Source organism: Musca autumnalis, unplaced genomic scaffold (assembly GCF_047663935.1).
Source record: "Musca autumnalis isolate F117 unplaced genomic scaffold, ASM4766393v1 scaffold_2, whole genome shotgun sequence".
In the NCBI taxonomy this organism is placed as follows: domain Eukaryota; kingdom Metazoa; phylum Arthropoda; class Insecta; order Diptera; family Muscidae; genus Musca; species Musca autumnalis.
Window position 1 is genome coordinate 115479068 of NW_027411755.1, and position 14807 is coordinate 115493874.

At 37.9% G+C, this 14807-nt stretch overlaps 1 protein-coding gene across 1 annotated transcript; it reads right to left on the reverse strand.

Moving 5' to 3' along the window:
- Positions 1-2789: 2789 nt before the first annotated feature.
- Positions 2790-10489, reverse strand: LOC141394504 (uncharacterized). The gene is made up of 6 exons (XM_073969028.1): positions 10304-10489; positions 10128-10219; positions 4845-5133; positions 4562-4778; positions 3111-4485; positions 2790-3043 (listed from the first exon to the last, which is right to left on the reverse strand). The coding sequence occupies exons 1-6, from the start codon at positions 10309-10311 to the stop codon at positions 2913-2915; spliced, it is 2112 nt and encodes a 703-aa protein (XP_073825129.1). The 5' UTR covers positions 10312-10489; the 3' UTR covers positions 2790-2912.
- Positions 10490-14807: the final 4318 nt, after the last annotated feature.

Sequence of the window (14807 nt, forward strand, 5' to 3'; positions counted from 1 at the left end):
AAGAATATCCCACCTTTACAATGATTCAAAGCGGGTTGGCGTAGGTGGCCAAATAACGGAGATATAGCAATAGTCGGTAATACATCCCATTTTTCAATTATTTTCAAAATCGCGCTACAGGTCGCAATTTTGATCGGATCGTCACGAAATTTTGGGAGTTAATGGAGGTCCCACAGAGGAAGAAGCCTATTGATTTTGATGATGGTCGGATAATATTCAGGGGTCGAAATGGGTAATAACTTATTTGGAGAAAAGGTCAACGTTTTATTTCAAAGCCAATAGCTCTGTTTCGTTAAGAGGTATATCAAAAGCAAAACCTGGCAAGGAAAGTAGAAAATATGGCCTTTACAACGATGTACAGTACGCTGTCGTAGGTGGTCAAATAACAGAGATATCGCAATAGTCGGTAATGCATCCCATTTTCCGATTTCCTTGTAATCACGCTACAGGTCGCAATTTTGATCGGATCGTCACGAATTTTTTGGGGGTTGATGCGAGTCCACAGAGGAAGAAGCCTATTAAGTTTGGTGATGGTCGGATAATATTCAGGAGTCGGAATAAGCGAAAAGTTTATGTGGAGAAAAGTCAAAGTTTTTTTCTTATGCGAATATCTCCGCTTCTGGTAGGAACATTCCAAAAAGAAAACCCGCCAATGGTAGAAGAAAAAATCTCCTTTATATTGATGCAAAGTATGTTTTTTTTCATTTTTTGTAATCACGCTATTTTGGGGGTAGATGTGGACCCCACAGAGGAAGAAGCCTATTGATTGTAGTGATAGTCGGATAATATTTAGGGGTCGAAATGGGGAAAAACTCATGTGGAGACAAAATTTTCAAAATTTTATTCTTTGTGAATATATCGGCTTCTAGTAGGGGTATCCACCTGTCAATAGAAGAAGACAATATTACCTTTAAATTGGTGTAAAGTAGGTTGGCGAAGGTGGCCAAACAAGGGAGATACCACAATGCATCCAATTCTTCCATTTTTGCAATCACGCTACAGGTCGCAATTTTGATCGAAAGGTCACGAAATTTTGGTTGCTTATGGGGGTCCCGAGAGAAAGAGGCATATTATGTTCGATGGTATTGGGATTATATTCCCTAAAAGAAATGTTTACCAGTGAAAAGCTTATGCACAGGGGTAGTGGTGTAGGGTAACACATGGTCGGCCCCGTCCCGACTATAGCCTTTGCTCACTTGTTGAAACTTGCCGTATATGAGTCCTAATCAATGTCGAGTTTATTTGCATGCGTCCTGCTATATAATCTTCTGGTGATTTTTCTCACTTCGTCAAGATCCTTGTTGATTTGGGAGTTTTTGCCAGGGTAAGTTAGTGGACAGGCATCCTTATGACAGCGAAGAAGAACGTCAGTCAGAATGTCCACAGTTCTATTAAGTTCTTCGGCTGTTTCTATGTTTCCAATAGAAGTCAGCTGAGAGTTTGTGATTCTGTGCACCTATCCCAATTTGTTCTTCTCGGGTTTCTATAAGGATTTTTTTTGGACTCCTTCCAAAGAAATCTCGAAAAGTATCTTCATATGGTCCGAAAAGGAACATTTATCAGATGCCTTCCAGTTTCTGAAGGCGGGGTCAAATATCGATTCACCTCTGTCATAGATGTCCTCACTATCGCATTGAAAATGTAAGGCATTCGCGTTGCATCCAAGAACAATGTATATGCAATTAGATAGAAAGATTAGATTTAAACTCTACTTACCTACTACACAGGTTCCGACCTGAGAAGAATTCAAAGAGTTCAGATTTTCCTCAAGTTTCCTTAAATAACCGTCACATAATCCACATTTGCTTGCAGCCTCTTTAAATATCCTCTCACATCAGCTGTTGATGTCCTTACCATCCCATTTATGTCGCATCTCCGAACAACGTTAAATACGCCCATCATCTCGTCCAGCAACTTGCGAGCACCCAGGTTTGGTGGGTACGGGTCCTAAGTCCAGAAACCATATTCTTGTAGATATATGGCTACTGAACTAATGGCTTCTTCAGAATTCGTGAGGGTCAAGAGTAGGTGACAGCAGCTTTACACTGATGCAAATTAATCTACAGGAAGCATAGAGCTTGCCGCTTCCCTACTCTTAATGAGCTGAGTGAGCCGGATACAAACGGAATTGAATCCATCCCAAACCGAAGTTAAGCTTTCCCTTACGTTTCCTTAAATAACCCTCCCCTGTGGTGTTCACAGCCCACCCTAATGTCCATACTTCCATTCTCCAAGGGCTAGACTAGTAATAGTCCAGCCAGATGTAAGGAGATCTCGATTTTGAAACTCCAGCATTTTAGTATGATCTCCCTCACCACTGTAGGTTGTGAACCCGTGCCTTTCTTGATGGTATTTCAGATATGGAGTCCGCAGATAGATTAGGGGCTGCGGGGAGTCTCGTGTTCTAATAACGACGAACAACTATAAGGGTATACATATTAACATTGTCATTCCGTTTGTAACACATCGAAATATTCGTCGGAGGCCCTATAAAGTATGTACATTAGGTTTATGTCTTTTTGACCTTTTTTCTCAAAAATACGGTAATGAATGAACTTTTGCCTATCAATGACTAAAATAAAGATTATTCCATTAAAGTGTTATAAAACGGTCCAGAAACTCAAGACCAGTAGTGGAATTCTGTAACTCAAATACCGGTAAAATTAAAATTTTTATAATTTCGGTAAATAATGAAATTAGGGGTAAGTTAACAACCAAACTAAAGCTGTTGCTAATTCCTACCGATGGCAACAGTCGTGTCATAAGGTCGGACTCGTTGACTATAGATCTTTCTTGTTTTTTTTTTTTTTAATTTTTTATATAAAATATTTTATTTATAATGAAATCATCCCTGTTAATAACAATCACAGTTTATTCTAATAATATCAAACTCTTCGTTTAAACCAACTCATCTATAAGGTCAACGATTCCATGTAATTCTCGAATGAACGAACAATCTTCGAGTGATCTGGACCCAGTTGAGTGTCGGCCATCACTGCCAAACGATAACGATCACCAAAATGATGTATATTAAGTGATAGACCTAAAGAGCAATGCAAAAATGTTAATCTGATCCACAATGGGTAGTCAAAAACGATGGAGTTACTTACAAGTCTTGGACTGGGGTGGTCTAAACAACAAAACATCCTGAACCGTTTGACCCCACGTTGTTTCGAAATCCGAACTTTCACCATATATTTCGGTGATTGTTATGGGGAAATTCGATGAGAAATAGTTAATGCATATTTTGGTCAACACTCGTGGAAAGATGGATGTTAGCATGTCGTATTTGGTTTGTCCCATTGAGGCTAAATAAATCATTATTTGTTTTCGTCGAATATGTTCTATAATCGAATGAATTTGACGAGCATGTTCACGATCTGGTACCTTGAGCGGCAATTGAAGAAACACAACACCCCCAATATAATCGGATTTGTCATCTAAGGTATCGGTGAAGTATTCCTTGGCGATTGTGCGGCATGTTGTGTTAATCATCTTGGGAATGGCCACATCCGATGAGTATAATTCCAGATAATCGCGTATAGCACCAGATAGGCAGGATAATACGTAATCAGATTCACGCAATTCTTCGCTAAAAGCAACTCGTTTACGTAAATCCTGGGCATTGATTTGTTTCGAAAATGATGCTATCTTACGACCAGAATAGGACATTTTATGCAATTTATTTATTTCTTTCGAAGGATATTGCACGAGTTCTTCGTATATGTTGACAGGTGCCTTGAAGATTTCATAACAAATTTTTAGAAATTCCATTTGGGCATATATGAGCAGTGGCAGAAACACGGAAAGGCGACCAGAATATGTGGTGCTTAGAGTAGTTTCACCTTTAACAATTAGATCTCTCAGAGCCATGAATTCACAAAATATGCGATAGGGCAGAGCCAATACACTATTGACATTTGCCTTCCAGACAAGTGTGGCCCAAGTTTTTGTGAGATTCGAAGGTTGTAGAGAATTTTGTATAGCAATTTTTGCAATTGGCCAGGAGAGGTGGCGTTCTTCGGCTTCCTTGGCCAAGAGACGTTTGATAACTTTTATCTTTCCCTCGCTTGATGTTGAATGTCTTTGATGGCGTTTGGATTTCCGTTTTTTACCAATGACACCCTTCCAATAACTAATCATAACATTGACTGCTACGATAAGAAGAAGCGACAGTAATTGACTAATATTTGTAATTTGTATGCCAGTCGTGTCATCCGGCGTTTCCAAAGATTCAAATTCGTAAATGAACTTATTCCATTGGTTGACAATGACACGCATCAAATATTTCAACAGCTTCTTAATGTGTTGTGGTTTTCGTATAAAATACGAAAGACTTTTCGTTCGGGAAATATTTTGTGTATATCCACCAATTTCGATAATCGGCCTTTCGTTGTTATCACGCAACATTAGCATTTCACTTATGTGTAAATCTTCCTCCTCGGCTATGATCAGATGATGGATTTTCAAAAGTATATAGTAATGCTGCTCTTTAAAGAAAGAAAGAGTTAATAAAAATCGTATCCAAAATGGAGAGAAGATTACAAAAAAAAGATTTTACCTGAGACACACGGCATGTATCCTCTTCTGCAACTTCGACATTTAATGAAGCTTTATTGGCTGCAATTGGAATAACAATCACCTGCCACTGTGGTAGATCGGATGGTATGTATTTTTCAACTAAGGTACTGACAAAATCCTGGATATTACCATCATGTACAGGACTACCACGGTATGTTGCCTTATTCAATAAAATGTGATTGTTTAGATTGAAGGAACTGTCAAAAGATAATGTCATTATTATTTTCTTAGGATATGTATTGTATTTCAAGTGCACCCTTTACCTGTTATCCTTAACCCATCCATAGTGACCCCAACAATTCATCAGTTTTTGTCGTAATTTTGGAAACTTCAAATACCCGGTCTTTTCTCTGGCGCCAGTAAGATTTTCCTCATAATGCCTTCGTATGGCCTCAAAATCGCAGGGGCCCTTTATTTGAAGTAGGAAATTAAAAATTCCAGCATTTCTTGGTGTGTCGATGAATGAGCGAATCTTCTTTGTTTTCGATATTTGCAGCTCTGGATATTTTATGGACAGTATATAATGGACAAAGGCATTGCTATAATGTACACCTAGAGAAAATAAGAATAGACGGAGAATAGTAAAAATGTGTAGGGTATATAAAGTTGGCGACTTTTATTTAAGGTACTGAGTGAAGACGGGAAAGCTGACAGGGATCTTAACCGTAGAATATCTGCAACTGCAAGTCTCTACTACAGCCTGAACCAAAATTGTATCAGGAAGAAAAAAGTATCAAAGGGTACAGAACTAGCAGTTTTCAAATCAACCGACGTTTCGACACTCACATATGGAAGTGAATTATGGGCACCACAACTAAAAACCAGAACAGAATCCAAACAGCATAAATGAAGTAACCACGTCGCATTGCAGAAAAACCCAGGATAGATAGGGTTAGAAATGACACAACCAGATCTAATCTAGAAATAGGGCACCTTAACGACAAGGTCGATAGAAACATTCTAAGGTGGTTTGTCCATGTTGCAAGAATGCCAGATACGAAATTACCAAAACGTCTTTTAGAAGCAAGACCTACTGGCACAAGAAGCAGAGGAAGAAAAAACTTCTACACTGCAAGGCAAGTCCATACTTCCGGAGAAAATGGGTCAAAAGCTCTAAAAGGTGGCCCTAGATGACCAAGGGAAGTGGATATTGTGTTGGTCCAAACTTTACATATCGTAATATTTCTGGGAATATTAGATTAAGTTCGAAGTTCAAGCACTCCTTCTGGTATCTCCCCCACAAAAGTTCAATTTATTTGCTAAAATGGTACGCGCTATATCTCTTGAACGGAGCAACCGATATAGTGAAAACTTTGGTCCATATTTAGTTTAAGTTCGAATATGGGCCACATTGGTCCAATCCAAAACCAAATTACTCGCAAAACATTAACAACTTCAAAAATGGACTCTGTCTGTCCATTCCTTCAGGTACATCCTCCGCAGCACTTTGTCGGTAAGTTCAAACGTCTCAAATGGGCACAAAATTCTGAATACCCCCCAATTTACAGAATTTTTGGGAAAAGGATTTTGGTTGTGTAGCCGGTATTCGATCTGTAAATCGATGAAAGTGAAGGAAAGTAAGGTGAAAAGAATTGTGAACGCATAGCCGGCATAAAATCTGTTCAAGCGAGAAAGTCCTAAAATCCTGCCGAAGGCTGTCTGCATACAAACAAATATAATTTAAAGTTGATAATATCTTCCAGAAGGTTCCATACGTGTAACAAAATTTTGCATCTGTCCAAGGGTAAACATCCTTAATCCCGACAAAATACCGGCAACATCTTGAAAACGTACCTTTACAAATCTACAATTGGGCAATGTGTTCTATTTAATTTGCGCTTTGTAAAATTGGGAATTATAATAGCAGACCGCTATTTTAACGGTCATAACACTCAAAATTATTTTTGGGCCCTATGACCGCTGGGCGTTATGTAACGTCGCCTTGGAAAATAAGTAAAAACAACATCTAAAGGTGACACATTATTAATGTCTATTATCAAGACACGAGTTTAACTTTGAGGAGCAGGATGAATGTTTGGACTGGATTCGGATCGACCTGAATTCAGATGGGGCTTGCAGTGCTTATCACGCCAATATATATCATGGGCAGGAAGTCCATACTTCCCGAGATATAGGCTCCGAAATTTTAAAAAATCCCTTGGTTTTGACGATACCCAGCAAAAATCCTCATTACAAACCTCCTTTCCCACCCATTATTTTAACAAGGGCATGTCGCGCGAAATATCTGGTTATTTTGTAACCACTGAAATAAGTAGTCAGAATCTACTCAGTATCTACTTATTTCAGTGATTACCATCTACCTATTTCAGCGGTTACAAAATAACCACATATTTCGCGCGACATGCCCTTGTTAAAATAATGGGTGGGAAAGGAGGTTTGTAATGAGGATTTTTGCTGGGTATGTTTAGTTTAAATCAAAAATTTTTCATACATACATATGTATATAGCCGGCCTTCGGCCGGGGATTTAAGACTTTCTCCTATGGACAGGAACAAATCTCGGTTAACGCGAACAAAATGTTCCTTCAAACCGAAATTTTTTTATCATCGATCCGAATCCAGTCCTTATAATCAATATACTCGTAATACCCCGACCAAAGATTATACGAGGAATGAAGTGCTGCTAGCGAAGAGAAGAATGTGGCATATAGGGATACCCTGCAATGGCACACGATCATACGACCACACACGTTACGATCTCAATGCCGTCTGGAGGGGGCGGAATAAGGAGAGGTAGAGGTTAAACAGTTCCGGAGATATTACCCCTCCTTGGGGAACTCCTGTTTTAATTTACGGTGTTTGGACTTCTTATTCCTGAATTCCACGTACGACTGGCGTCAAATTTGGCCGAAGGGTTGTCTGCTCGATGCCCTCAAACAGCGTGGAGTGCTTGAGAATATTAAAGGCTATTGATAAGTTAAGCGCCACAATCACTGTTCTATCCTACGGCTTGATCTGGTTGAGTCTTCGCCTAAAATGTATGGAGATGGCGTGCAGCCCTGTTGTCGTGCTGTGCTGCTTACTGATCCCATGCAGATGATCGACAATTGTATAGCTATTTCTAACGCTAGAGGGACTAAAGCTTCAAGGGTCTTTGCTACGGGCAACAAAAGCAAAATCGGTCTGTACGATTCACCATTGCTGGATCTTTGCCCGGCTTCTGTAGCGGGATCACCCTGCTTATTTTCCAGATTTCTGAAACGATGTGGTTGGCTATCGACAGGTTGAGAACTTAAGGGAGATACTCGACTCCTGGCATATCCAGCTGTTTCAACATTATCATGGAGATTCCATCAGGGCCCAATGCTTCGGATGACTTGGCGTTCCTGATAACATTCGTACATTGTACATTGTTGTGGTTCATCCTCGGCAGGAAGTGATCTAATACGACGTAGTACTCTTCCCTTCGCCCTGCCACTCCCGGAGTGCTCGACAAACTGTCGGCTGAAATAACTAGCGCACCACTTCTGATCAGTCAGGGTAACGTCGCCAAACGTGACTGAGGTCCTGTCTGCCTTCTATCAAGGGTTCGAGAGTGACTTAACCGTTGCCCACAATTCACTTATTCCGGCTCCAATGTTGCAACTGTTCAGATGATTTAGCCACTTGTTCCGCTTATGCTCACCGACCAACCAGATATCTTCCAGTGTCAGCTCCCTGACTCTGGGGTCACTGGAGTTGGCACGACGAAGCTCATCGTGCTCATTTGCTTATCCCGTCGCCTCTACCGGGAAGTTTGGTCTCACTTTTGGTATTTGACAAGCAGGTATAAGGCGAGCGGCTGCTGCAGTGGTGATGTCTTGGGACATCCGTTCTACTACCCGAAGGAGGGATGGACAGATCTCTGAAGCGGTGATTAGTGAACTCTCTGAAACTCGGCCAATTAGCTTTCCCATGCCGTAGTCCCTGTTGTAGTCCATCGCATGGACAAGTCCAGAACAACCCCTTAGATGCACCCACTCCCGACATCTGTGGCATTTCAGCAAAGCTTGGATTTGGGTGAAGATGCAAATGTGACAAACCAAGCACAAATATATTGGTCCAGGGTTTACTTCCGTTCCGGCACGGAAAAAAGAATCCAGAGCAGGCATTCCGGAATATAGTGCTCCCAATACAGAAAAAGCCATACAAATAAAACATGTGTACACTGAGGTGGCAGAAACTAGCCGGAACACCCGTGTTTGGTTCCCGGTCAATCCGTCATTTGGGTTGATGATGGGACATTACCGCAGGAAATAATTTTACCGTCGTTAAAGGGGACGAGAGCACAAGTAAAAAATGTTATGCCCATCAGTCTCTAAACTGCACTTGTGCCAACAATTTTATTTGAGCTGTGTTTGAACAAAACTTTACGAAAACCAAATATTAAATCAAATGGACATGGCTAAATCGACTTTAAATTGCCTGAAACTAATTTCGTTCAAACATATTTGAGGCCTAAAACCATTATTTCGATGAGACAAACTTAGAACCGAATTTCTTGCATATCTCATCTCAGTCAATAACAAGCAATAAGAGGTGAATTTTTGCACAAAAATTATCTCGAATTTTTAATAAAATAATAAAAATTTGTTAAATAAAATTTATTTGATTTGTGTTTTTGTTACTGATTATTTGTTTTGATGTGTTGTTGCAACACTGTGTGTTGTAGTCTATCGTAGATAAATATAAAGCACGAAACTCGTATAATATTCGAATTGTGACGGCTTATCAGACCCCCTAACACTATGAGTAATAATGGCTGGGCAAAGATCAAAATTATAAACATTTTTGTTATTGGTTCGGTTTCAACAACTCATCATCGATTGTAGGCAGGTACGCGGATTTTCAAAAAACAATAAATCTTGAATGTCTGTCACTGATATGAACTTTTCGATTGAGTGTTAATGCATTTAAATAAATAATTTATGTGGCAATGCAATCGATTTGTAGATCTTGCGATGGGACCGACCAACTGTTGGGGTCTGCAGTTGTGGCAACATGTATGTAAATGTAACCTGATTGAAGAATGTTCATGGACTGACGCACATTGATTAAAATAAAATATTAATTTTTTGTGTCTTAAGATAAGTTCCAAGAATCAATATAAGTATTTATTGGATAAATAAAGGATATTTTGTGAAAATTGCTCAATAAAGTAATGAGTTTACACAAGTTTGTGAAATCTAAAAATTTAAGTAATTTATTGCCATGTTTATATTATAGCCTTTTGCAGGGTTAATATTCTTTATGAGGATTTATTTGAAATATAAGCAATAGAATTGACATTTAAAACCCAGTGGGTTTGTTAAATCCGGTTATATTTAAACGTACTATAAGAGAAGATTTCGACTTATCGTAAGTATGTCAATAAATATCTTTCACTTCATTACTTATACACATCATTACCAAGGCGATAAAAAAATCAAATAAAACCACCAACAAATTGGGATCAAATTCCAAAAGGATTTTATAAATGGCACAAATTGTAAATAAATTCAATGAAATTCCAACGATAGGATAATATTATCCGTTTCATATACTTACAGACAAATAAAATAAGTAAGACTGGTACTAGAAGACAAGCGGCCAAGAAACACAACAAAGTTTTGAGGAAATATTTAAATTCATTCCATATTCTAAAAAAACAAAAAAAAAAAATGCAAAATAAACTCGTTAAATCAATCGGCCTATTAAAAAACATTATTGACCGCAATATTTACTTTTCCATAGTATTTTATTTTCTTTTTCTAATTTTTAATTCATTATTTAATTCGAGGAAAACAATTGTTATTTTATGTTCTTTTTTGTTTTGACTACTAAGTTGTGGGCGATGTCAACACGTCCGTTTTGTTCCGATGAAATTTATTAACTAAAGACGATGTCTACATTTTCAATGTTCCGAAATCAATCATCATTCAAAATGCCAAAAGAGACTTTACAGTGAGAGAGAGAAAATGGGCGAAGTCTACTTAATAGATTGACCGATTTTTGTATTCCAACTAAAAATGTCTTTCTTCGTGTTCAAATCGTTATCAGTTTGTTGAGAGGTGAGAGCAAAATAAAGCAATGACTTTAGTTAATAAACATTAGTATATTTGTTTTGTTCAACATACATATTATAGAACACCAAGCACAAGTGGAAGTTGGTCAATGTAATATTAGCCCAGAATAACTCTTTTTGTAGATGGGGACTTTTAAGACATTACTTCTATTAACAAACCCTACCTCTCCAACAAAATCAAACTTTGTGGAAATTGTTACTATTTTCCCATTTTGACCGGCCTATATATACGTTTGTTTGATGTTGATGTACTCAAGAACTGCTGAACACATCTTTTTGAAATTCTCAGATGTGATGTGATGATATAGCATCAAAGCGATACCTTTACCAAAGAATTTACATTTTCTATGCAAATATCTATAAATTAACTACAGTAAGTAATTACACCCCATCTCTTACAAAATACTCGGAATGGGGTCAGGGGAAGCAGTTCTCCCCGAGATGAAAATGTCAAATATCGTTTATTTAAACCAATATTAGCTTGATATCTCTAAACTTATTAGAAGTTATGCTCATACCCATACCACGAGGTAAAAATGCGGATAGGTAATGGCGCAGAAGTAACCCCATAGGATGAAACTACAAAATTTAATATTTCTGTTTTATTACACTGTACAACATTTTTAAGATAATCTTGTGCAAACAATTTTAGCTGAGGATTTTTAGAAAGTGCAGACACAAACGACAAAAACCCTAGTAGGGATTTGTTGTGTCAGATCCAGCATGGATTTTATCGCCCCATCTAAACATGGTTAAATATTGACTTTTTAAAGAAATTCTGGGCTATATCTCTGTAAGCTATGTGAATCTTCATACGACCTCTGAAGCAAATTTGTATGTACATAAGGAACTATTTGGAGAAATAATGAACTCGAAAAACTACACTTATTGCCTCAAATTTTATAAAATATCGAAAATTTCCTTAATTTGTATCAGGGTTTCGGAGTCGATGTATTTTTGGCTCGACTCCGACTCCAGACGAGTTTTTTTCACGACTCCGGCTCCGACTCCGACTCCGGGTCGACTCCGAGAGTGAATTCCTATACCACTAAAAATGAATAATATGTGCACAATTTTTTAACTTTTTCCTATATTTTGGCCTATATAGGCTAAAGTGTTAGTTTTTCCTTACATATTCATTAGAAAAGGCATTCGTACGAAGACATTCGAACATATCAATATAGTTTCTGCCGAATCTTACATAGAAAAATAGCAAAGTTAGAAAGTTTTTGTCGGTTTTCCGTTTTTGCACGAGTATATTCTGGACAGAATTCTTCCGCGGGAGAACATCTTTAAGTTTTCAAAATATGTGAAAATGAAGGGACAATACAAATCATAAGGACACATGCAATAAGAATTATAAGCAATTCATGACCAATTTTCAACTGGATGTAAGCCAACATTTTAGTGAGCTTAGCATTAAAAGGAGACCCCCCATTGTAAAGTTCAATAAAAGCTATTTTTAAATGGTTTTATTTAGCTCACCCCGTTTGTTTTATTATTTATTCTTGGGTCAAATTTAGTAATTCAAATTTCACCCTCTTCCTGTCAACGGATTAATCTGAAATTTTGTATACACTTTGGATTTTGGTGACAATACAATTATGTTTATTCATTATCATTATAAATTCAAGATGGCCGCCGCTACAAAATGGCGGATAACGTAGGTTTTATCAATCCCATCAATATGGGTATCAAATGAAAGGGTTCAACAAGCAGAATACACTATTTTATAAAAAAATTGAAATCCAAGATGGCGGCCGCTACAAAATGGCGAATAACGTAGGTTTTATCAATCCCATCAATATGGGTATCAAATGAAAGGGCTCAACAAGCAGAATACAATATACTATAAAAAATTGAAATCCAAGATGACGGCCGCTACAAAATGGCGGATAACGTAGGTTTTATCAATCCCATCAACATGGGTATCAAATGAAAGGTCTCAACAAGTAGAATACAATTTACTATGCAAAATTAAAATCTAAGATGGTCGCCGCTACTAAATGGCTGATAATAATTTTTTATCAATCCCACCAATATGGGTATCAAATAAAAGGGCTTGACAAGAAGAATACAGTGCACTATACAACATCAATATTTAAGATGGTCGCAGCCACTAAATGGCGTATAATTAAGATTTAAATTTAGAAATTGAATCTGTAATTTAGGTATCTGATTAATCCAGCCTGAATCCACCACCCAAGTCAAGATTTTTTATCGTGTTGAGGACTGTGTGCTGTTAGGGTGGCTAAAAATGATACGTCGTTAGCGGTACACCACCCAAGTTAAGGTGAAAGGTTAAAACGCGCCGAGAACTGTATGGCATTAGGGTGGATAAAAATTATATGTCGTTAGCGTTTTCCCCTCAAGACTCAGGCCCATCTTGTTGTACATAGCCTTGCCCCTTTATTGGACCTCTGGGGGGGTCGACCGTTTAAATGTCCATTACTCGTGGGAACAAAATGGTAAAAAAATATAGAAAATACAAACACAAATAAAACAGATACTGCAACACAACGTAAACGAAGGCTTCACAAAGCGAAAGAAAAGTATAAAGCAAAACGAGCTAAAGAAAGTGAAGGTGATAGAAATAGTCGATTACAGAAACGACGGGAACAATTAGTGTCAAAAACACCTGAGCAATATGAGGCCAAGTTAAAAAAGCAACGTCAGCGATATACACAAATGACGGCGTCAGAAACGCCTGAAGAATATGAAGCCAGGTTAACAAAGCAACGTAAGCGATACACACAGATGATGTCGTATACTTAGGTGCGAAACTGTTTGAAGAAGGTCAAGCCTACGTGGCTCTTAGTAGAGTAAGATCTTTGCAGGGACTACGTATAGAGGAGTTGGACTGCAATAAACTAACGGGCAAGAAACCTTGCAATAATGAAGCACTAAATGAATTAAACAGAATGCGAAATAAAAACTAAAAACTAGAAAATAACAAGTAAGAAAAGCGTTAAGTTCGGTCGGGCCGAACTTTTTATACCCTCCACCACAAATTTCAGCCATTTCGGTGGATTAATGTGGCCACAACCTTCAAAATACCGAAATTCTGAAGGTACCGTTCTATGGGGGCTATATGATGGCGTGGACCTATACCTACAAATTTCTGGGGGAAAGTTTTATACGCCTAAAGAAGACTAAATACCAAATTTCAGCCATATCGGTGTGATAATGAGGCTAAAACGTTCAAAATATCGAAAATCGGGAGATATTGTATTATGGGGGCTATATCAACACATGGACCTATATACACATTTTATGGTAAAAATGTTTCTTAGCCTCTGGAAACACAAAATACAAAGTTACAACCGATTCTTTGGTCAAATGGGTCTAATACATTCAAAATATATTAAAATGACGCGTGCTTTATAAGGGGTCTTATGTGGGGACTATACCAAAACGTGGACCTATATAACCCAACTTTGGTAGGAATGTTTTCTGGCCTCTGAAGACACAAAATACCAAATTACAACCAATTCTGTGGTCAAATGGGTCTAATACATTCAAAATATATTAAAATGACGCGTACTTTATATGGGGCCTTATATGGGGGCTATACCAAAACGTGGACCTATATAACCCAACTTTGGTAGGAATATTTTTTGGCCTCTGGAGACACAAAGTACCAAATTACAACCAATTCGGTGGTAAAATGGGCCAAATATCTTAAAAATTCCTTAAAACGACGACGCGTCACGCGTCATTTTGTATGGGGGCTATACGAAAGCGTGGACCTACATAGCCCGCTTTCAATACCAAAAGTCCTACGTAAATATAACATATTTTCCCAAAATTTCATCAACCTACGTCAATCCGTTCGGACGCTAGAGTGATTTCCACAGACGGACAGACGGACAGACGGACGGACATGGCTATATCGATGTAGAATTGCACGCTGATCAAGAATATATATACTTTGTGGGGTCTACAATGATTATTTCGAGTAGTTACAAACGTAGTGACAAACTTAATATACCCCCATCCTATGGTGGAGGGTATAAAAATAGGTAAAAAAACTTTTTAAGTTAAACGGTTTTATGTTAAACATACATTGCAATGTTTAAGATAAATGTACTAAAAACAAAAAAATAATAAAATAGATACAGTCGTAGGAATTATAAACATATGCATAGGCTAGACTAAAATAA

Bases quoted from the DNA above. Each gene is read 5' to 3' on its own strand.
- LOC141394504 (XM_073969028.1), bottom strand. The intron at 5,134-10,127 runs GTAAGTATATGA...TATTTTCTCTAG, and splicing joins CTTACTTATTTTATTTGTCT to GTGTACATTATAGCAATGCC. The intron at 3,044-3,110 runs GTAAGTAACTCC...ATTGCTCTTTAG, and splicing joins ACCACCCCAGTCCAAGACTT to GTCTATCACTTAATATACAT.